Source organism: Poecilia latipinna, unplaced genomic scaffold (assembly GCF_001443285.1).
Source record: "Poecilia latipinna isolate Pla-1442-1.1 unplaced genomic scaffold, P_latipinna-1.0 Scaffold22, whole genome shotgun sequence".
In the NCBI taxonomy this organism is placed as follows: domain Eukaryota; kingdom Metazoa; phylum Chordata; class Actinopteri; order Cyprinodontiformes; family Poeciliidae; genus Poecilia; species Poecilia latipinna.
The window spans coordinates 648,499-671,852 of NW_015112638.1; the positions used below are offsets into that span (position 1 = coordinate 648,499).

The following is a 23,354-nucleotide window of genomic DNA, read 5'->3' on the forward strand; positions in this document are numbered from 1 at the left end:
ATACACAGAACCAAAACAGATGGAAAAACAGCCAAACTGATAGAAACAGACTTTAAATCCTTGTTTTGGTATCAAATCCTTAACAGCTGAGAATAATCAGTCAAGACCTCCAGTTCTGATCATTTCCAGAACCAGGAGTCAACACTACAATTGTATCTGGATGTCTTTTGGGTTCATGTCGATTGTCTACTTTTAGGAGTTGCATCTTATAAACAGAATTTGGCTCATATCAGTTTAGAAAAGATTGTTTTTTTCATGATGGCTTTTTTATATCAAAGTTGTGTATGATTATGTTGGTGCCTGATTTTATCTACACTAAATTATTTGGAAACGAGTACCTCAAATGTTTCGCATCACAGTCAACTTGTCATGTTGAGAAAACAAAGATGGTTATCAGGAAAAGTTTATTTTTTTTCGTCAAGATAATGAGATAAAACTTACTCATTATCTTAAAACAACAGAAAATCCAGCTGTTGATCTTTCCAAAATTATGTGTTTGGACGTTCTTGGCTTTTGTAGACAACGTGGGGGAAGATTTGTGAAAATGGCTGGAAGTAAAAAGCTTGCATTGACCCGTCTGTCCACAGACCCAAACGCCTCGCCCCAACCTGAAAACAGCCAGGGGAACTCGCAGAGCGCCTCTCCATCCTCCACGCCTTCATGCTCAGACTCCTCCTCACCCTCCTCTGCTCAGCAGACCCTCCAAGCCTCCGACGGCTCCCAGCTTTCCGACCTTCCTTCAGATGGCGGCGACGCGGCCAGCGGTTCGGCATCAGACTCTGATCCTCAGGGAAGTGCCGCAGCAGGAGAGGAGGAAGCTGGTGCCGCAGGGACAGAGGCCAAAAACAACAAAAAGCCTCTGCACTGTCCAACCTGCAAAGTGACGGTCAACTCCAACTCCCAGCTGGAGTCTCACTGCAGCGGTATTCACTTCCACTTTACTAAAGCATGTGTCAAACTCACGGCTCAGGGGCCAAATCTGGCCCGTTATAACTATTTATGTGGTCTCTAAACTTTAGAAAGCTGCGTAAAAAGAACCTTCAGGATTATAGCTGTGCGCTTAAAGTTTTTATCTGAATAAAAACTTTAATACTGCCAAATTAAATCAATACTGAAAAGAGAGTGAAGCTTCAATAAAAAAAATGTCAGTCACAATCAAATTAAGTTTATGAAATTTTATTTGCTAAGTTATCAAGGTAAACAAATAGAGATAAAGTAAATTTGATAAAATAAAAACTCAATTATTTCTCTTCAAAGCACAGACTCCTCCTCACCTGTACAGGTAGAATAAAAGGAGTACATTTCTGCCAAAAAACTCAAGATTAATTTTCTACAAAAACGTGGACATTTCTGAGGTAAAAATGTCAAAAATTTGCAAGATAAAAACTGAAATGTTGAGATGAATCTTAGAACTTTTCTGGAAAAAGTCTTGGGAATTTCTGAGTTTCAAAAGTCAAAAAGTCTTTAATTTTGAAACTCTGAAAATTTAGCAAAAAAATCAAATGTTTTTAACTTCTGAATGGCAAAATATTCCAAAAAATTTTTCTCGAAAATTTCTGAAAATCTCAAAATTTTAGATTTTTTTCAGTCAATTTTTTACTTTTCAAGATCAGAATTCCCAAGTTTTTTTCTGATATTTATCTCAAATTTTTTCTATCTAGCATGACTCTAATATACAGTTGTACTTTTCATTGAATGTAAAAAAATTTTTATTTTTTTATAAGTACTCATTGAATAAAGAGGCAGCTATTTATTAATAAAATATATTTATTAATATTTTATGAACAAGTAGTTTTATCAATACATTCTGCCAGAACCATTTGAGGACATTCAAGATGTTGATTTGGCCCAAAGTCAAAATGAGTTTGACTCTTCTGGCCTAAACCGTTCAAACCTGCTCTGACCTTTCACCTCTCCTCTGATTGGTCGAATCAGGCTCTAAGCACAAACAGATGTTGGACGGTCAGAACAACAGCCAATCGCATCGCAGGGTCAAGGTGACAGCAACTCCCAGACCAAAAGGTCGAATGAAGCAGCGGATGGGGAGCAAGAGCAGAACGGTTGTTGGTGTAACCAACCAAGCATTTCACTGTGAACTGTGCCAAGTGTCTGTCAACTCAGAGACGCAGCTGAAGCAGGTACACAGATTCATGTTTGACTTTATTTGGAATGTTTCACAACATCAAGAACCGTTTACAGCTGGAGAAAAACTAAAAGAAGGACAGTTTTGTATTTCTTATCTTGTACTTGGTGTTTGTTGGCTGTATAGTTAGTTGGATCTGTGTTGCTTCATGTGTCTTTTTTTTTTAGCACACAAATAGCAGGAGACACAAAGAGCGATTGGCTGGGAAGCCTGTCAAAGCAAAGTTCACCCCCTATAATAAACTTCACCCCAATGCTGTCTTAGCGGTGAGAGTCTTTCACACACACACAGTCGTGTTTTCATCACTTGTGGGTGACTTCACATTGACTTCCATTAATTTCTACAGCCTAATCCTTACCCTAACCCAGGGGTCCCCAAACTACGGCCCGCGGGCCGGATCCGGCCCGCCACGTCATTTGGTCCGGCCCCCTGAACAATACCGGATCCGGCCCGCCTCCTCATACCAGAGAGCATTCAGTGTTTTTTTTTTTCATATATTGTATTTTCCGGTTTATATGTGGATTTTTCTTCAACCACCAGGGGGCTCTTGAGCAGATGTGAAACTAACTTTCCCTCAATGGAATATATACCAGTCAGTCCCAGTCACCGTTTCACTCACGGTTTTTTCCATTTGCATTCTGGGTAAAAATCTATCTAAAAGCGCGAATGTCTCCTCGTCCCCCCCCCTCCCCTCCCCCAGTCGACAAGAATTTTCTAAGGTTTCTTTCTCCAAAAACTAAGACCGCCCCCGACCAGAAAAAGGAACAGCTATGTGGCCCTCGCAGGAAAAAGTTTGGGGACCCCTGCCCTAACCCATACCTTCATCTTCACTCTAAACCTAACCATCACAGACCTAACCCTTACCTTAGGTAAGGGTTAGGTAAACCTACCCATCACAGACCTAACCACTAACCCAAAACGAACAGTTTCCCTCATGGGGACCAAGAAAATGTCCCCACAAGGAGCAATGGTCCCCATAAACCCACATTAGATAGGTTCCCATAATGATATAAAAACCTGGTACACACACACATACACACATATATCTCCAAATCTGCAGCCCTTGTTTGGACTAAACAAATTATCACAATGTTTTGTGGTATTTACAATAGAAATAAAAATTCTAATCATTTAAAATTTATTCCCAGCTTTATTAGCATTAGACTTTTTGTCTGGAACTGAATTTACCTCCATTTAGAAACCCACAAACATGAATACTACTTGAAAAAAGCACTTGTAATTGATTAAATGTGCTTCTTCAAAGCTCTGGGTACAGTAGGCAGTGGAGTTTTATTTCCAGATAGCATCAAATATATATTTAATTATTCATACTTTTAAAGATATTTATCCAAATAATACTGTTAGTTTTGGGAGTTTGGAAAGTTTCACTGGCAGATTACATCACTTTCTAGAAAATAATATGGAATGTCAGTTTTTACAACATGGAAAAAATTTTGTTATAAGTGAAATTATACCTTTTCATTAATATTAAGGAATTACTGACTTAAAACACGTGCCTATATACTGAAAAGTTGCTTGTAAATTTTGTCTTATTTCAGACTACTAAGATATTTGCACTAGAAACTAGACAAAAAATTGATTTTGCATTTTTGCAGTGCAGCTTCACTGCAGTATCAGCACCTGTAGACAAATTACATATAAACCAAAAGAAAATGTGTGTTTCTGAATCTCAGTTTCACATTTATACGGCTGTAGCTTCTGAATTTGAATTTTTCCATCTTGCATAAACAACATCATGTTTCTAGTATAAACTGCTCAACTGTTGGTAAAATCATTATCTGCCTAAACAGCTGCTGTTTAAGCAGATAATAAACAAACAGTTTATTGTAATCTTAAGCCGTTACTTTACTAACTTCCTGTGTCAGGAAGCTGTACTAGAGTGCTAACACTTGTCAGTTGAAGGTGTTTTGTTCCTATTTATGAGTTGAGATATCTTTTCTTATTAGCATCTCCACTTGTGAAAACTGAAACTTCTCTTTGCTACTGATTGTGTGAAGTTTCTGTTCCTGACCTGATTAGTGCCTTAAAACCCTTTATGGCCTAACTTTCAAATCTTTGTCTGGATATTTTTGCTTATTTTAATTGTACAAAGTTCTTTAAATGTCCTGTGAGTAAATATATTTGCCCATTTATCCATAACAACTGGAACTTTCAATATCTACCACGTGATTTTAGCAATTTACCATTTATTAATAGAGCGCCCCTCAGATTAATTTCATTTCCTGCTACGGCGGGAGTCAAATTACCGTAATAAACCAATATTAGCTGGAAAGCGCTACGTCTCCCCTTTCAGAAACTGTTGGAATTTTTCAGATAGTACAAATTTGGCTGGATTGTCGTCGATACATTCGGCCTGGAAGGGTAAAAAACAAAACTAAAATAAATAAACAAACAATTCTTAGCCTGGTGGGGGTGCAAGTACAGCCTGGTGGCCTGCCAGGCTTATAAAACTCTGGAGGAAACCCTGATGTTGTAGGTGTTTCTTTGACCATTCTTCTTTATAGTCAGTATTTCTCCTGTTTTTACTTTCAGACTAAACTGGCTTTGCACAAGCAGTTGTCCAAAGCCCTGCCGGCGGGGCTCCTGAGCGGCCCCTTCAACCCAGCTGCACTGTGCAGCATGACGTCCGGGCCCCTGGCGCTGCGACTGCCTCCGGGGCCCACAGCCATCATCCCCGGCCCCATCATAAACCCCACACTCTTCAGGCCTGCACCGGGACCGCTAAGGGCCACACATGCTCCTATAATCTTCTCTCCTTATTAGCGATTAGCACAAGCTGTTTGAACTGAGAGAGGAGTGGACAACTTTACCAAAACTGGATTTGTGGAAATGATTAGCTTGGTCGGCTGTTCCCAGCACAGTTCTGCCTAGGTGACCCAAAACAGTGCAGATACAAACGGAGCAGCGAGATTCTCAGCTGATGAAGGACTCAGAGCTCCAGGAAGGATCAGCTGTCAGCTGTTTCCTGGCGAGCAAACAGCCGAGTGCGTGTCTGGACCTCTCTGCAAGCCATAATGATCACTTAGTTTCATTACTGACAACAACAAACTAAGACATCAAGGAGTTTAAATGCTTGAAGACATGCTTTCATTATAGAGATTTCTAATCGTATTCTGGAAAAAACACTCCCAGCTTTAGTTTTCATAAGGGAATCAAAGTTTATCGTTTCCATGTTTCATTATTGTCCAATAAAACATTATAAGAATATAAGCGACTTAAACATTTAAAACAGAAATCTGCAGTTTTGCACTGATGAAAATTTTGTACCTTTACAAAGTTGCATCTTTTTTTATGCTCATTTAATGTACAATTGTTTTATTTTAGATTTAAAATGTCTTTTTTGTCTGTCTGTATCAGTGTCTGTTGATGTTTGTGTGAAAACGGTGACAATCAGCCGCCATGCTTACATGAATGAATGAGCGTCTACCTAACAACATCTAATGTACAAAGTGAGATGATTTTAAATAAAGTTATAGTTATTGTTTGGTATATTTATTAAAGTTTACACTTTAGGTTACCCTGTTTACAGCATTTTTATATGAAAAGTAGTATTTATCTGTCATTACAGATTTGTTTATCAATATGTTGCTTACATTCATGAGCAGCATACTGAGGCATATTTCTCTTTGACACTACACAAAATGGGTAAAACAAGAGCACATTATTTATAATCTCTAATTCTGCCAATATTGAACTGCCATTTGATCCTTTGGAAAAACATTCTAATGTTTAAACAGGTGAAATTTAAGGTAAAATAATTGTTATGCAACAGCTTGATGCTGTTTGTGCACTATGAATGATCAGGTTCTGTCTGATCAGAAACATCTAAATGAGTTATTCATTTTGTTTAGAGGATAAAGAACAATCTACTTTCATTACAGATATAAATCTACCATGTGACTGCTGAAACTCAGAGCAATATTCTTTTTCTTTTTATGCCACCTGCTAAGATTAACCAGAAGTGTAACTGTTTATTTATTGCAATAATGTAAATCATTATGTGACTAGGAAAATGTTAATAATGTATTCCACATCAACTTATAAATATCTCTTGTTGTTTTGTAAGCAGTTGTCTTCTTTTGTCCTATTTTCTATCACTATTTTCTACACTTATTACAACAATAAGGGGAAAAACTGCAATTTTGAATTCTCAGTACATAATTAGTATAATTTTACATTCATTCATGACAAATTTTAAGCTAAATCTTAAAAAATATTTGATTTGTAGTTTGAATTTGTTTACTGTGGGGCTTTTTAAAATCCAGGATACTAAAACTGAATAACTTATTACAAATCAGCATAATTACGAAGCATTCAGTGGACGTGATGCTCAACATCAGTCCTGTTTTCTGTATTTAACCGCTTCAGAATTGAAGGTCACGTTAGAATAATGTTACTTTGCGTCAACAGCGCCCTCTTGTGGTATGTGGTTTCAAAGTGCGATTCGGGTCAAACAAACGAGGTGAAAATTATTCTGCTTCCTGCATTAATCTAACTGAATTGCAAAAAATATATTTTTTAAGTTGTGTATGTTGTTTTAACTGAATTAGGATTATTTAGCACGGCTGAATCCAAAAATTACATCAATTTTCTTCAATCAGGTCAGGTTTTTATTCTAATTTGTTCGAGAAATCCGATCTTCTGACAATGACATTATCGGTTAATATTTCTCATTCAAAAAAGGCTTTGGGGTGGGGGGAATTGTTTTTTCACAGAATGTATTAATTAAATGTTACAAACTTGGATTTCTGTAAATTGATAAACTCTGATGAAGTCTATTTAAATTGAACATTACGTCTCCGTTTCTTTTCTTTCCTGATGCAATCTCTCCTCCTGCTTGTCACTCATTGATCCCAGATTCTCAGGAAGACGATCCATATGTGAGAACAAGTCATGCATTTTGATGCTCATGTTGCATCCATAGTTCAGAAAGTTGACCTGATTGAGCAAAACCAATGTGATTTTTGAATTCAGCTCAAGATGATCCTAAAACATTTGAAAAACCCCAGATAGTTGTTGTTTTTTTTTCCGCTGTTGACCAGTGTTTTCTTTTAGCCTTCACTGAAGAGTAACATTATTAGAGTTTTTATAATACTTGTAAATTAAATTAAAGTCCTGTTTGTAATGGTGCACTAACCTGCTTTAGAGAGATTTTATGCCTTTAAATCTGACATTATTTAAAGCAGAACTGGCAACTATGCGTTCAGTTGTTTTATTTAGGAATTTCTAGATCATTTTGTCTCCGTGAGCATTCACCATTCTAATAAAATGAACATAACTTTTATATATTACTACATTCTTCTTTATGGGCTTATTGGGTTAGTCTGATGCTGCTGCCCCAACAGGCAATCTCTTCTGCCACCATCTGGAACGTCTAGAGATTATTCTGCAAAGAGGGATTCTTAAAAAATTAAAAATAAATTACAGACTACCTATAGATTGTTATACAGCAGGAGTTTGTCTTCAGTCAGAGGTTTGGTCAGAACCGCTGTACTGTAGACAGTACCAGTACTGCCCACAGCTTTCAGCATCTACAACATCTCTTTGAAGAACCATGGATAATATGAGGTACAACAACATTTATTTTCCCTTTTGGATTAATAAAGTATTTTTGAAATTAACTGAAATAATGATGGCAGAAGAGATTACTCTCTCCACAACAGACTTAAAAAATTATAGTTGTACAAATTATAAACATTTTCTGGGGTACCTAAAAGGATTTCTTTTGATAATATGCTTTGAAATTTTAAGTTTATATGTCCCTTAAAACAATATATTAAAAGTACGACTAAAAGATGGTTGAGTGCTCAAAAAAAAAAAAAAGAAACTGAGACTAAATGTTCTTATAACTGCTGATTATTATTACTTTACTGAAAGATATAACATATTTCACCTTCAAATTACATTTATAAAGTAGAAAACTAACCTAGATTTTCAAACACATGTCCATTCGACCTGCTACGGCCAGTTATATAAGACAATCTGAACCAGTGGCCTAGTTTTCATTGACCCATAAAAGAAAACCAAAAGCGGATGTGACGTCATCTCGCTGCAGTCCTCTCTTGCTTCGCATTTTCCAGAAAAGATGGCAGCTGTTGATATCGATATGCCGGTAGAAACAGAGCCCGTGATCCGCGATCAGGATGACCTGGAACGGTAAGTGTGTGATTTCCAGTTGTTTTTCGCCGTGTTTAGATAATAGTGGATGGATAATTGGAGTAAATTAAAACCTGACGGGGACAGAAAGCTCAAGAACACCACTGCGGTCGTTGTCGACGCGAGCTATCCACGCTAGCTCAAGGCAAACAGGCAAATCCCCTTCCTACTAAGCTTAGGTTTTACAGCTTTGTTTCGGATCAGTTTTATATTTTATTGGAGGCGATTGAATTATCTCACGTGAACGCTACTCTTTTAGACATTTCAGTGTTGATCCTGGTACAAAAATGTTTAATTTCCTGTTAAATCCGTTTTTTTAAAACCCAATAAAATTCCACAAAATTACATTCTCATTGGGTGGACAAACGGATTTGGTGAGAAATGAGACATTTTGTGCCATTTCTGTGGTAACTATGAGCTAAAACCGGGTCAACAGTGGTTACCATTCGTCTATAATGTACTAAAAACAACATCTAACATGTAATATCAAATCCAGAAGTAAAACAAATATCTGTGATAACGACTTAAAGACTAATTTATTTAAATATTCGTTATCGTACAAAGGACTCTTAACGACATTGATGTGTTCTGTTGATAAATCCCTACCCTCCTACCCTGCATGTCTTTCTTGTTTTATCTTCTGTGACTGTTTTTATTCACATTAACACTTCTTATAAGAATATAATTACATTTACTGTTTGAAAACAATCCCAAAGAGATGATTTTCGTTATGCAGTTCAGTGATTTCACGTTTGATTTGACAACATTGAATTATGCAGGCAATACTTCAAAGAACAACTTTATCAGAGGAAATCAACACACTGATCTGATAAAAAAGAAAAAAAGCTGCCATCATCACAGTCAGTTTAGGACACTAATTTTTAACGACATTGAAAGAATTAAATAAAATTTTTACTTTTTTTTACTTTTACCCTCAACTATTTCAAAAAAGAGGCGCCAACATAGTTCTAAGCTAACTTATCTAATAAACATTTCAATGACAGAATATCAGCCTCTCTGGTCTATTTGAAATCATGATATGAAGAAAAATATCATTTACCTATGAACTATAAACTCAATATGATCAGAAAATAATTCATGCTTAATGACAATTCTGTTAATTTATTGATTTTGCTTTTTTCAAACTAATCCATCCTCTAAACATCTGCTGAAATTGTTGCCACGTACCAGAATTTTAGATGAAACATAAATAATCTGAGTTTTAAACTTTTCTTACTTCCTGTAACTGCTAGCTTTGCTGCAGTGCTTGTTCTAGTTTTTATATAGAGGAAAAGAAGTTGAATAACTGCAGTTATTTTTAGCATATGAACAAGATTGAAGTGGAAGTTAAAAAAAGATTAGCTGTTGTAGTAACAAGCTAACTCAGGCATTATAAAACAAATCAGAATCTTTAGTTATTTTATAGGCATAGTAAACGGGGGGGAAAAAACTACATAAGAAAGGATGTGGGCAAATTTAGCACCTACTATTTATAAACTATAGATTAGTTGAAAATACTGCCTGCTTCATTGTTAATAACAAAGCCACATTCAGCAGGAAAACTACTGAAAACTGAAGAATGATTGCTACGATAGTTAGGTCTGTCACAGTAATCAATAAATCAATTAATCGCATAATAAATTAAAACAAACTCAATAATTTCCATTAGCATAATTTGTGATTTATCTCTTTTTCAAAAACTGAATGACAAAAGTTTTCAGTTTGGTGTTTTGGTCTCAACTATGTTTGCATTTTTAAGGCTTTATAGTTGGTGTTCAGGTATTCATCTTCCAATCTTTCAATAATACATAATTATCAAGTGATATTTTTCCAATTACCTGTCAACTTTAAACATTTTATAACTCAAAAACACAACGGGCTGCTGGATAAATGACTGCTTTAGTGCCAGGCTTAGCAAGTTTTCTGGGGAAAACCTTGCATTACCATTATAAAACTTAAAAATGGTCTCAAAACAACATTATCATTTATCGCAATAACTGCTGGAACAATTTATTGTCCAGCAAAATTTGTTATCGTGACAGGCCTGGTGATAATAATTTGCCCAAATTGTTGCCAAATGATAAAATGCAATCTCATAGCTCTTAAAGCAATAAATTATGCAAGATTTTCTTTCATTAGCATGTAGCTGTGCTTTTATATAGCTGACTAAAGACAATAAAGATTTATTCAGATTCTCTTATAGAAAGGGGGGGGGAAAACAAGTGGCTGTTTTCTAGATTATTCCTGACAACTATTTTTGCATCTATGCTAGCTTTAAAACAAAAGAGTTGTAGTGCCTACTTATAGCAGGGCTCATGTAAGCTGACGGAGCTTAATGGTGGATGATGACCTATTTCATGGTCAGGCTCTCCAAGAAGATTTTACAATACGAGGATAAGCAGCTTTAATGAAAACCTAATTTTTTTACCAGATACTTAAAACGACTTTCAAGCATTACCAACCTTAATCTTGATGAGACCTGCTTACATACAGTCAGGTGAGGATGTTGCTTGAATGGGTTTTGCTTTGGGGTGAATTGTGACAACAAGAAAGGCCAATTTTGAGAGAGCAGCTGCTGATTACTGTTTGACTTTCATTCCAACACTGGTTCTTCGACCAGAACCGCAGTAGGTGTGTTTCAAAGCTATGTTTAGTCTGGGACTGTGTGTACCGACCTCTCCTCTGATGTCCCAGTTTCAGGTATAAAGACGAGCAGAATCCTTTAAAATACTTAAACTCTCCTACATTTGTAGGAGGAATCCAAATAATCTAGGACAATGGTGTCGAAATTGGTTTCATTTTGGGCCATATCAAAAATCTGAATGTTCTTAAAAGTCCGGTTGTGTCAGAATGTATTGATAAAATCTATTAAACTGTTAAAATATTAATAAATAGCTGTCCCACCAGCTGTGATTGTTTTTGTAATCAAAACCACATATTTTGTGATGCTAAACAATTTTTCCCTCAGTGTATGATAAGCCTGGCGGGCCACCAGGCTTTACTTGTGTCCCCACCACGCTAAGCATTGCTTATGATTTTTAAGTATTTTTTTAAAACATCTGCATTTTTTAAGACTTTATAGTTGGTGTTCAGGTATTAGTCTCCCAATATTTCAATGACACATAATTATCAAGCGATATTTTCAAATTTCCTGAAAAACATTTAACTAAAAAACACGACAGTTTTTTTTTAGTAAAAAAAAAGTTAACTTGCAAAGTTTTCTGGGGGAAACCTTTCTAAGTTAGAAATATTTGTAAAGAGTTTTCATGTCTTTTGTGCTAATGAATGATGTTAAATGTGACTTTTTATCACTTGCCGTATCAATCATGGACTATAACTTGATATCAAGTACGGCTGAGGCAGCAGTCAGTTAAACCCAACGTTTTTGACTGTAAAATCAGAAAAGATGTGGGGATCTGTTGACTTTGTGTGAATTTTGAGGATTTGTGAGAAACTGGAGGGACTTATTGTTGTAATTTGTAGTGTAGAGGGCCACATAAAAAGCTGCGACGGGCCAGATTTGGCCCTCGGGCCTTGAGTTTGACACATGTGATCTTAGCCTGATTTACATATTCCTTCCAGTTTGACTTTGGTTTCTGTTTGTTTTTTGTTTTTTGTTTTGTTCTCTAGCGAAGCTGAAGGCTTCAAAGAGCAAGGGAATGCATACTACAGCAAGAAAGATTACTCTGAAGCTTTCAACTACTACACCAAGGCCATCGGTGAGATCACGGCTAATTCCTGAGATTATTTTATTTCTTTAATCCGCCTGATTCCTCCTCCTATGCTTTCTCTGTTGATAAATAATCTGTTTTTGTTATTCTCCTCAACCAGGTCTTATTTTTTTGTAAGCATATCTTTCTCTAATGGTTTTTTTTTTTTTTTTTGCTTTAAAATTAGATGCATGTCCCAGGAATGCCAGTTACTATGGTAACAGGGCGGCCACCCTCATGATGCTCAGTCGCTTTCGAGAAGCCCTCGAAGACTCCCAGCAGGCCGTGCGTCTGGACGACTGTTTCATGAAGGTATTAATGTTGTTTTTTATTTTGGTGCAGTCTCTCTTAGTCTTTTTAAACAATAATAATAATAATAATAAAAATTCTGTTAAATTTACTTATTCTCGCCATACAGATAAATTTTACTGCCTTTTAAAATGTTAATTTTTTAACCCATTTTTTAATTATTATTAAATATATTTTTCATCTAAAAGCATGTAGTTGATAAATAGCATATAGAAAAACAAAAACTAACCTAAATTTGATGTCATGATTTGAATATTTTCAATAAGTTCTTCAAATTATTATTATTTTTTTGTTTTCTGTGAGTATGCAAGTTTATTTTTAACAGTTCAGGAATGTGACTTCACTAAATATTCAACAAAATTTACAATAAATTTAGTTGAAGAGAAATTATTTTTTTCTCTTAAAAAATGATTTAAAATCCCTTTTTATTAAAGTGGTTCCTTTGCAGCACATGTCAAACTCGAGGCCCGTGGGCCAAATCTGGCCCACCGTAGCTTTTAATGTGGCCCTCTAGATTATTGACTGAACACTAAGTGTGCTTAAATAATCAATGTAGTTTTTATCTGTTTACTGCCAAATTATATCAATCAGTCCCTCCAGTTTCTTAATAATTATTGTGGAAATTCATACAAAATCAACAAAATCCCTGCACTTTTTTTGGTAATAATTGGGAGTTTATTGCAGATTTTTCATTAAAATTGTCAAAAACTTTATTGCTTGTACTAAACAGCTCCCTCTGCTTTAATTGATGTCAGATTATAGTCCAAAGATCTGTACAGTGAGTAATAAAAAGTCACATTTACTGTCATAAATAAGCATAAATATTTCCAAATTACTGCCACAAACACTTAGATTTTTATTGCAAAAAGTCACAAAAAGAATCACAAAATCTTGCAGGAACTGAAAAGATGTTAAGTGATATTATTTAATTTGAATAATTAATTGATATTTTAGCAGTTTGAACAGGTTTTATCAATACATTCGTCACAACCGGCCCTTGGAGAGCATTCACAATTTAGATTTAGCCCAAAACGAAAATGAATTTGACACCCCTGATTTAGATGAACAGTTAGAAACATCAAGCTGGAACTTATTGTTTCAAAAACTAAACTTAGATCCAATTAAGATCAGTGTACATCCAACATTACACATAATAACTGGATGTATGAAAAGTTAACACTTGTTTTACAAATATTTCCATCTCCATTTTTAATCTGCTGTGTGAATTTTGTAATGAACGGAGAATGAGTTGGATGAGTTTCACACACGTCCTCCGTTTTCGTCGTAGGGTCATCTGCGCGAGGGCAAGTGTCACATGTCTCTGGGAAACGGCATGGCGGCCAGCCGCTGCTTTCAGAAGGTTCTGGAGCTGGACCCGAACAACAAGGAGGCCAAGCAGGAGGTGGGAACTTTAACAAAACTGTTCATTAAAAAGTGTCATTGTGAGGTATCCACTGGTTCTCATTTTTTAACAGGTTTTTTAATTGAAAGGAGAGGTTTTATGTTTGTTTTTTATTTTATAAAAAATGATCCTAAATATTCTCTGTTCTGTTTTTAGAAAAAGAATGCAGCGGTTCTGCTGGAGTACGAGAAAATGGCTGATTTCAGCTTCGAAAAACGGGATTTCAGAAAGGTGATTTTATTTTATCTTTCTCCATCAAACCCAAAAGTTGATCTGCCATAAGCTGGAAAGGGATTAAGGATGAGATCAAAGATGCCTCCATTAAAAACAAAAAGTGCAGAGAGGCTGGAAAATGTTACATTTATGTTTCACTTTGCAAAAAACCTCCTTGGAAGTTTTTGTTTTTTAGTCAAAGTTTAGATTTTACTCTTGTCTTTGTCTCTTATCAGAAATGCTACATTAAAACCTGACTGGAGTTTCATGTCATTTTTTTCACCTTGTCTTTTTAGTTTATTTTTATAAATTGTGGAGTGCTTATTACTTACTTACTTTTAATATCAGAGCAAGAACTTGAGAAACTACTGTTAGTTTATTACTCAGCAACTTGGAACAAGAATCAAATATTGAGAACCAAAATTTAGTTTTATGCCTCTCCAACTCAGAACAAACTTAAAATCCAGAGAAACCTCTAATAGATTATGAATTCTCAACTACTTATTCGTATTAAACGTGGGGAACCAATATTTAGTTTTTTACTTTTTGTCTTTCTTTTGGTTTTGTTTTGATTTGTTTGAATTTTCTTCTCATTCATGTGAAACACTTTGAACTGCCTTGTTGCTGAAAATGTGCTACATAAGTAAGATTGCCTTAGCTTTCCTCGTTGTCCTGATCCAGGTGGTGTACTGCATGGACCGGGCCTTAGCTCTGGCGCCTGCCTGTCATCGCTTTAAAATCCACAAGGCCGAGTGTCTCGCTCTGCTGGGACGTTATCCTGAAGCTCAGTCTGTGGCGAGGCAAGAACTCAAAGTCATGCTGGTTTTATTGTCTAGTTCTTCTTTTAAATGCTTAAAAGTGATTAGATATTGTTCTGTAGATGAATGCAGCTTGACTTCCAGTGTAAATCTTCGTTTCTGCAGTGACATTCTGAGGATGGACTCGACCAACGCGGACGCGCTCTATGTCCGGGGCCTGTGCCTGTACTACGAGGACTGCATCGATAAAGCCGTGCAGTTCTTCGTCCAGGCTCTGCGAATGGCACCTGACCACGAAAAGGCCCGACTAGCCTGCAGGGTAACATTTTCCCTCTGTGTGTTTTCATAACTGTCATGTGATATTTTGTTGCGGTTCTTCCTGCTGCAGCTCTGAGGCTCTTTTAGAGATCAGGGAGAACTCTGATCTCTAAAAGTCAGATGTGTGCTTTTGTTTTTTCTCACTAAACCAGAATGCCAAAGCTCTAAAAGCCAAGAAAGAGGAAGGCAACCAGGCATTTAAGATCTACAACTATGAATCTGCTTACGTTCTGTACACCGAAGCGCTGGCGATAGACCCCAACAACATCAAGACCAACGCTAAACTCTACTGCAACAGAGCCACGGCAGGAGCAAAGGTACCAGGCTGGAAAACTGAACCACTGTGGCATTAAGATACATCTGTGACTGTTCATATTAGCTGAATGGCTCCAGTGAGTTCAGTCACTAACAGATTAATTAACCAACAGCTGAAGAAACTCAACCAAGCCATAGACGACTGTACCAGTGCAATCAAACTCGACGACACGTACATCAAGGCCTACCTGAGGAGAGCGCAGTGGTACGTCACACAGGTTGTGCTCTGCTGTTCAGCAGGTTGCAGTTTTCCACTGACTCTGACCTCTGACCCCCGCAGCTACATGGACACGGAGCAGTACGAAGAGGCTGTACGCGACTACGAAAAAGTTTACCAGACTGAAAAAACCTCAGGTACGCCGCGGTGCCTCACATCGGGACGTCCTCGCGCTCGAATCCTAAAACTCGGCTTGCTGCTCTTTCAGATCACAAACATCTGCTGAAGACGGCACAGATGGAACTGAAGAAGAGCAAAAGAAAAGATTACTACAAGGTGCTCGGGGTTGGGAAGAACGCCACAGAGGACGAGATCAAGAAGGCGTACCGCAAGCGCGCCCTCATGCACCACCCAGGTATGTGGAAAGCACTCTTACTCCTGTAAAATAAAAAATATATACATTATTTTTAATGAAATCTGAAGTGTGTGTTTATATCAACCATCCCAATCTACAGTTTTATCGTTTGGGATGGAGTTTTATAACCTCACCTGATGATGCTATCTGCTAGCTAATGTTCGCTAACAAACCTCTGAGGCCTTCAGGGAACATCTGGATTTATTCTGGGATTAAATTACACACATCTGGGATCAGTTTACCATTTAATTTGCTTCTGAAGGGTCTTTATTTCAGGTCATCGTGGTTAAGTGGGATAGTTTTCAGATTTTTACTCTACCTCTGCATCATCTTCCTTCCACTTCGCACTAAAATATACCAAAATTTAAGGTTGTACTTTCAAAGGATCAAAGGAACTAAATTCTATTACAGGTATATTTTTACCTCTGGGGTAAAATAATAAATGTATTTTCTCGCAGACCGCCACAGTGGAGCAGCTCCAGAGGTGCAGAAAGAGGAGGAGAAGAAGTTCAAGGAAGTGGGAGAGGCGTTCACCGTCCTCTCCGATCCCAAGAAGAAGATGCGCTACGACAACGGACACGACCTGGAGGACGACGGCTGCTTTGAAGGCGGTGGTGAATGGTTTTCTATTTTAGTTAGTTTTTATCTGAAATATATAAATATTTCTGCAAATATTTATATATTTTAGATGGTCTGATGAAATGTGTCAAACTCGAGACCCGTGGGCCAAATCCGGCCCGCCGTAGCTTTTTATGTGGCCCTCTAGATTCTAGACTAAACACTAATTGTGCGTAAATATTATGTTATCAATCAAATCAATGCACTTTTTATCTGTTTTCTGCCAAATTATATCAACAAGTTCCTCCAGTTTCTTGAGAATTATCATGGAAATTCCCACAAAATCAACAAATCCCTGCAATTTTTTGTGGTAATAATTGAAAGTTTCTGGCAGATTTTTCTCAAAAATTGTGAAAAACTTCCTTATTTGTACTAAACAGCTGCCTCAGCCTTAATTGATGTCAGATTATAGTCCATGATCTATAGAGTGAGTAATAAAAAGTCACATTTACAGTCAAGAAGCGCAAATATTTCCAAATTAGTACCTCCAAACATTTTGATTTTTATTACAAAAAGAATCACAAAATCCTGGAGGAACTGAAAAGATGTTCAATAATATAATTTAATTTGAATAATTCATTGATATTTTAACAGTTTGAACAGGTTTTTTCGATACATTTGGCACAACCGGCCGTTTAAGAGCATTCACGAATTTGTTTGACACCCTTGAACTTGAACATTCAGACTTCAACCTTTTTATGTTGTAAGCAAAATAAAAGCACCAAAGATCTGTGAAGTGTATTTTCAGTGTGGAATAATCCAATCATAGTCAGAATGTCACAGATTTTGAAATAATCCAGATTAAAGTTGCTGATGAAGCAGCATAGCGGTTCACTGCTGTATAGCATTTTTAATGTAAACATTTTAAACTCCGATGTCCAGAATGTTAGAAAACTTAAGAATCTAGAAATTTGGGGTGGTAATGAATTTTGAAATTGCAAATTAAATAGAAATTGGACGATTTAGAAGTTGTGATTCTATTAGCACCTAATTTTACTTTTACTAGTGTGAGGTAGTGTTAGTTTCTAATTTAGTCCAACCTGTAGAGGGCGCCACAAGTCCAGATTTCCTGTTATGTTTTACTGTTTATTGAAACCCAATAAGTTTAAACACAAACCAGAGTGAAGCTGCTTCTGTGTGAATTGATTGAATTTTGTTCAGTTAAAGAATCAACTCATCTTGTTTTTTATTCTTTTACTTTTTTCCAGATTTTGATGCAAACAACATCTTCAGGGCTTTCTTCGGAGGTCACGGTGGAGGATTCAGCTTCGATTCCAGCCCCGGTATGAACGTTTACATTTTTGTGTCAGATTTGGATAACCGTAAACCCACCTGATTACAAACCGTTTTTCCTCCACAGACTCGGGACCAGGAAATTTCTTTTTCCAGTTCGGTTAATGTGAAGCGGCGCGACTGGGAGCAAACCTCTGCAGTGTAGATAAACGTGGACCCTGTCACCTGATACTCAAACTCCTGAGTGTGTTGAAGTATCCGCCCACTGATCTTTTAATTAATGTTTTTATTATTATTATTATTATTGCACCCAATCCTCAAATCACTCCTTACACTGATGCTGACAAATGCCAGAGAGAATAATTCATAGGTTTTGGTTATAAATTAACATCTAAGGCACTTGAATCGTTTGAGGTTTTTGTACTAGCTGGTGTTAGCATGTCACAGTTTGCAATATTGACCTCGTATTACATGATTGAGATTTAAAACCGACTCAGGCTTCAGAAAGCTGGTCTGGGACGAGCGTGGATTAGTTTTAAAGGATTACATTTAACAAGCATAAAGTTTTTCCGAGGACCTGCCGTCGCTCGGAGCTTCTCGCCTGGAAGCCGACACTATTCCTGGGTTTTAAATGGATTTTTATTTTGTTTGCCAAAACCACATTTTCTCTTTTCATTTTGTTTTTTCATATTGCATCAAATATTTGACTCAGAATGTAATTCAGCGTGTCCGTATGTTTTCTTTTTCGATCTTCCCTCAGTTTGTTTGTATTTATTGTACTGTGTATCATTACCTGAATGCAGCAGAATGCCTGAGGACCTCGTCTTCAATCGTCTTTTTGTTTTGTTTTTAAGACGGAAACAAACCTCTTAAAAGTGATTTCCATCTCGTCTTTGTCACTCTGACACTGCCATATTTTTTCTTTTTGAGACAAGCCAAAATAAAAGATCGTTTCCCTTTTTTTTTTTTTTTTTTTTTTCAGCAAACCAACCTAAACCAGTACCATCCACCCAGTTCCATTTAAGTGGTGCCTTATTGGGATTAGTTGAAGCTCACAGACCTAAACCTACAACAAACCACAGAAGTAGATTTTGTTGAAGCGTCTTTTAGTGTCTGGGAAAAAAAATAAACATTTTCAGAAGTTAATTTTGCACATGAAGTCTTCATCCTGTTAAATGTGAGACTTTAGGTTTGGTTCCAGCCGCTGTCCTGATCTGTCAAGTCATTATGGTGTGAACTTGTCATGCACGTTTGTTCAGCGCAGTCCTTCCCCTTCTTGTTCCACCTGTTTGGACGGGTATTCATTTTAGGTTCAAGGCTCTTTCCATCATTTGGTAAAAATGTCTTTTGTCTTTCTTTGAACTTTTTGAAATAAAGGCTTGTCTTTTACTGTAACTCTGGACTTTTTTCTCTGGTAGTGATGTGTTTAACACATTTCATATACTTGTTTAAAATATGAGTAAAGCTAAATTTTCACAACTCTCTCTAAATTATGTTCCTGAATATTTTTCTTAGATTCATTATCACTGTGAGGAAAAGACAACATTACAGATTAATGTTCCACATTTTGTCTCAGAAATTTAATGTCACCATGCAAGTTTTTTTTTTATTTTTTATTGGATTAAGGTCCAATGCTGCTAACTTTCTTTCCTCTTCACTATAACTCAACATAACCTCTTGAAGTATTTTTTTTTGTATTCAAACTGATCGACATCCCTTGGCTTGACACTGTAGTTTGAGAAATCTCCGTGTACCATGATGTCTGAGCCAACATGAGGCTTTGTGGGTTGGTTGTCTGACTTTCTGCACCTTTTTTCATCAGTACATAAAATATTGTTTCCCTTTGGCACAAATGCATCACTATTAAAAGCAACTGCTACGAAGCTCAGCCAGTAAAACTGGGTGCGGTTTTATTGCTGTTAGTAGTAATTCACTTCTATTACATTTTGAAAATAAAGATGGAGATACAAGTTGCTTATATCGAATCAGCTGTGAAGCTGATACTGATATGTTAAAAAATTATTAACATTTGCCAATAACTATATACTGCACAGCCATAGTTATTTGTCTTCTTCTTATTATTATTATTATTATTAGTAGTAGTAGTATGGTAGCATTGTTAAGAAGCAAAGAGAAAGTGAGAGGAGGTTGTAATAAGAATGATATAAATTTATATTTTTAAAATAAGTTCCAGTATCAAATAAATAAAAAGAAACTATTATTGACAAATATGAACCACTTAGAAAATGTACAGTATATTTTCAGATTTTTGCTTTAAAAACAGAACCTATTTAAAAATAAATAAAGTCAGAAACAAAACTGATGTGCTTTTTGAAACGTTCTGTTTATGGTTGTATTGCATATTTTAAGCAAAGAAAGTTTACCAAACGCAATTGATTTTTCAAATTTCGTGTCTAAAAATAAAACACAACTCCCATAAAAAGTAGGTCACCCATTTTGTTGGATTTAGTTGTATATTCAAATGTCATTTTTAAAATCCAAAGTTAATGTTTGCAATTAGTAATGTAGGCGGAACTCACGTCAGCACGTGACCATTTTCCAGCCAATCAGACGCGGGCAGAGACGTGTAATCGGTGGCCAGATTATGGTTCGACAGGAGGTTAGAGCTGCTAACAGAAACTGGCTCCGGTATAAGGCGAACGGACAGGAAAAGCTGCGTTAGTTGTGGCTGGGGCTCCAATCCTTCACTTCAGGGAGGTGTAACGTTTATTCTCAAGGTAAATGTTGTTCCTCAGCTACTTTGCTTTCGCCATATTTGTTTTTTATCCTGGTAGTGTATGCTAGCTAGCCTGTCAGCACTTCGGGTTGTATGAATCAGGATGCTGAGAAGTTTGAAACACAGAACTACAGCCACTGACATTAACATAGATGCACTGCGTGGACATGCTTGTTGTGTTTTTTGTTAACATGTTAAGGTTTAAAGCGGTAAGTATGAAGTAATTCGCTTACAATTATGAGAAAAGCAAGCCAACCTTACCTAAAAGTCTTCCCCAAGCAGCTACTATATTTTTTGTTGTTGCTATTTCTTCCTTTTTATATGTATTTTTAGCTAACGGGGGGGGAAAAGGCTAATGTGGTCATTGAGCTAGCCTGGCTTCCTTCTGAGTCAGTGGAGTGGGTGTGGTAGTCTGGACAGGAGCTTCATTCATAAGCCTTCACTATGTGTGGTGCAGCTGGAGAAGAACTGAGGCATCCACATCCACTGACCCCCTTTCTCTTCTTCTGTGGTTTCTGTGATGTTGCTGCCTCCGGTTTCAGCTCCCTACATATGAAGCGCATGTTGCTTGGTCGCTTCAGACAATAGATTGGACATGAGTATTATGAAAACTGGGTCATCTGAGAGTTTAACTGCATTATGATTAAAGACTTATTAGAAATCTTTTCTTGGGGTTTTAAAAGAAGCTGAAAAGAAGTCGCCATAAAATGTTATCAGTGACACAGAAGCCGAGTGTATTCAAGTAGCAATAAAAACTTCCTGGATAATTTGAGATACTTTAAACCTTGCCCTCCCAGTCACCAAATTAGTTTCTGTCATCAAGTTTGAGCTGTAAACTTGGAGACCAGCGCTGCCTGAAAGCAATTTGTGCCACTATTTGTACAAACCCAGGTAACCAAACAGGTAAGGCTGGATACTGTTACTGGAACAGCAAGATAACCAGTGTCAAGTGCTGTTTTTCAAAATAATGGTCATTTTTTTTCCTTTCGGCTGTTTGTGTGAGATTATATCACACGAACGGCAAAATCACAATATCTCAGCTATATTGTGATTTACAATATAGTTGAGATATTTCAGTTTTTCTTCCTACCTCCATTTTGTACAACTAAGCAAAAATATTTAATACTTAAGTGATTGCATTTGAGTGTTTTTCTTGCTTAGGATAAAAATGCTCAAAATTGTGTAAAATGGTTGGATTGAATTATTACATAAAATGTTATTCTTGTAAAATCAGTATACCTCTTATATGTACTTTTTTCTTATTCTAACATTTTTCTCATTTACTCAAAAAAATCCTCTTGAAATATGTGTCTGGCATACAAGAACCTTTTTAGTCCGTTCAGTTTGTCTGTAGCTTTCTTTACCAAAAACATGATTCTTTCAGCTGCTGCACTGTAAAACATTTGAAGGTGATTTAACTTGTAAATTAGAGTCCACCTGTTGCCTTGAAAATGCAGTTTAACAAGAAAATTTTTGGTTTTTACTCAGAAATGTTGATTTAACAAGAGACAAGTTGTCTAAACATTGTTTTTAAGTTGATTAATCTTGAACTGTGAGTTTTAACTTAATGCTGCAATTTAAACCAAATAATTATTCCACAATATGGAAGAAAAAAACTGCCCTCACCTCATTAAAGAGCCACATTCCTCTATTATTTTCACTCACAATATCAAGTTAAAATTTTAAATTCTTGTTTCAACAAAAACTTTATCAAAATTTCTGATCATGAATTTTGTTAAATATCCCACTGAATTCAGCTAAAAAAAAAACATTTAATGTGAAAAGGACATTATCATCAAGTTTTAAAATAAACACAAGAGTCAGATCAATGCACTTCATCTCGGGACACAAAAACATGTAGCTAAGCATTTTATTTTTGTGTTTTTATGATAGTGTCATTTTTACTCCAGGTTGTCATGTAGTCAGAATCTCATTCAGGCCTTTATCTAATAATAATAACTTTATAAAGCGCTTTTGATCAAATAACAAGGAGATTAACAAAAATGTTACCACATGATGTGATAACTTATTTTAACTTAACTGTAATTTCTATCAAGTAATTATTGTGTAACTTGAGGTTGATGATTTAAATAATCCAACAGATTAAAACATTTAATTCTTAAAACAAATAATCCAGTGAAGCTCCAGTGCTGGACGTGTTATTGCAGCATTACTCCTGACTGTGAGATGGCCCGTCCACATTTGGTTTTGCAACTGGATTCCTTGCCGTTTTTGCAGGTGCAGCAATTCAGTTCAGCAGTTCATTTGAAGGACCTTTTATTTCCCTGATAGTTTATTATTATTATCTAAAACGTTGTTTGCACAGAAATCAACATCTGCACCACAGTGCTCATGTGGGAAATTTGCAATGCTTTAGGAAACATGCTAGAAGTACTGGAAGTACTTTTTTCCTCCTTGTGTTTTTAAACTAAATTTTTCTGCAAAACACTCAGTTGTCTTGTGTATAAAACATGCCTTGCCTTGCAAGCAGTTTATTCTTTGCATATTTATAATTTTGCTTCACTTAATGCATATATTGGTCCTTCTTTTTTTTCATTCTAGAGTCTCTGGTTCCTCAGTTTTTAATAGTTTTATTGCTGTTGAAAATACCTAATGTTGCAGAGACCTAACAGTTTTATTCTTCTTCCCCTGAAGTCCCTGTGCTCTCCACTGGTACGATGTCTGCGAAAGCCATATCGGAGCAGACGGGGAAGGAGTTCTTGTACAAATACATCGACCCGTCAGCTGCTGTACAGAACCGTGTCCGCTACGTTAATGTAACCCCTGCGACCGACTTGAACCTCCTCGCACAGCAGCACCCGTGGCTGCTGTCTGAAGTAAGTCCACTT

General features: G+C 36.4%; 3 protein-coding genes across 7 annotated transcripts in view; all 3 read left to right on the top strand.

Moving 5' to 3' along the window:
• Positions 1 to 6,229, top strand: part of LOC106949806 (zinc finger protein 385C-like) — a 109,343-nt gene extending 103,114 nt beyond the window's left edge. For both annotated transcript variants that reach the window (XM_015036315.1, XM_015036325.1), the window contains 4 exons: positions 588 to 923; positions 1,936 to 2,138; positions 2,311 to 2,409; positions 4,697 to 6,229. In XM_015036315.1, the coding sequence (XP_014891801.1) occupies positions 588 to 923; positions 1,936 to 2,138; positions 2,311 to 2,409; positions 4,697 to 4,927 (869 nt within the window). In that variant the 3' untranslated portion in view covers positions 4,928 to 6,229. The remainder of the gene's footprint in view (positions 1 to 587; positions 924 to 1,935; positions 2,139 to 2,310; positions 2,410 to 4,696) is intronic.
• A 1,982-nt stretch (positions 6,230 to 8,211) lies between these two features.
• LOC106949839 (dnaJ homolog subfamily C member 7-like) lies at positions 8,212 to 19,163 on the top strand. Of its 2 annotated transcripts, none has more exons than XM_015036375.1 (14): positions 8,212 to 8,320; positions 11,951 to 12,039; positions 12,218 to 12,342; positions 13,628 to 13,741; positions 13,898 to 13,972; positions 14,636 to 14,754; positions 14,878 to 15,031; positions 15,183 to 15,347; positions 15,459 to 15,550; positions 15,626 to 15,699; positions 15,771 to 15,917; positions 16,376 to 16,531; positions 17,744 to 17,818; positions 17,896 to 19,163. In XM_015036375.1, the coding sequence occupies exons 1-14, from the start codon at positions 8,250 to 8,252 to the stop codon at positions 17,931 to 17,933; spliced, it is 1,494 nt and encodes a 497-aa protein (XP_014891861.1). In that variant the 5' UTR covers positions 8,212 to 8,249; the 3' UTR covers positions 17,934 to 19,163. The 2 variants fall into 2 exon arrangements, with proteins under 2 accessions (XP_014891861.1, XP_014891869.1); XM_015036383.1 differs by having other exon boundaries at positions 16,376 to 16,528.
• Positions 19,164 to 20,345: 1,182 nt separating this feature from the next.
• LOC106949824 (ATP-citrate synthase-like) overlaps positions 20,346 to 23,354 on the top strand; it is a 31,819-nt gene continuing 28,810 nt past the window's right edge. For all 3 annotated transcript variants that reach the window (XM_015036343.1, XM_015036353.1, XM_015036362.1), the window contains exons 1-2: positions 20,346 to 20,506; positions 23,161 to 23,342. In XM_015036343.1, the coding sequence (XP_014891829.1) occupies positions 23,184 to 23,342 (159 nt within the window). In that variant the 5' untranslated portion in view covers positions 20,346 to 20,506; positions 23,161 to 23,183. The remainder of the gene's footprint in view (positions 20,507 to 23,160; positions 23,343 to 23,354) is intronic.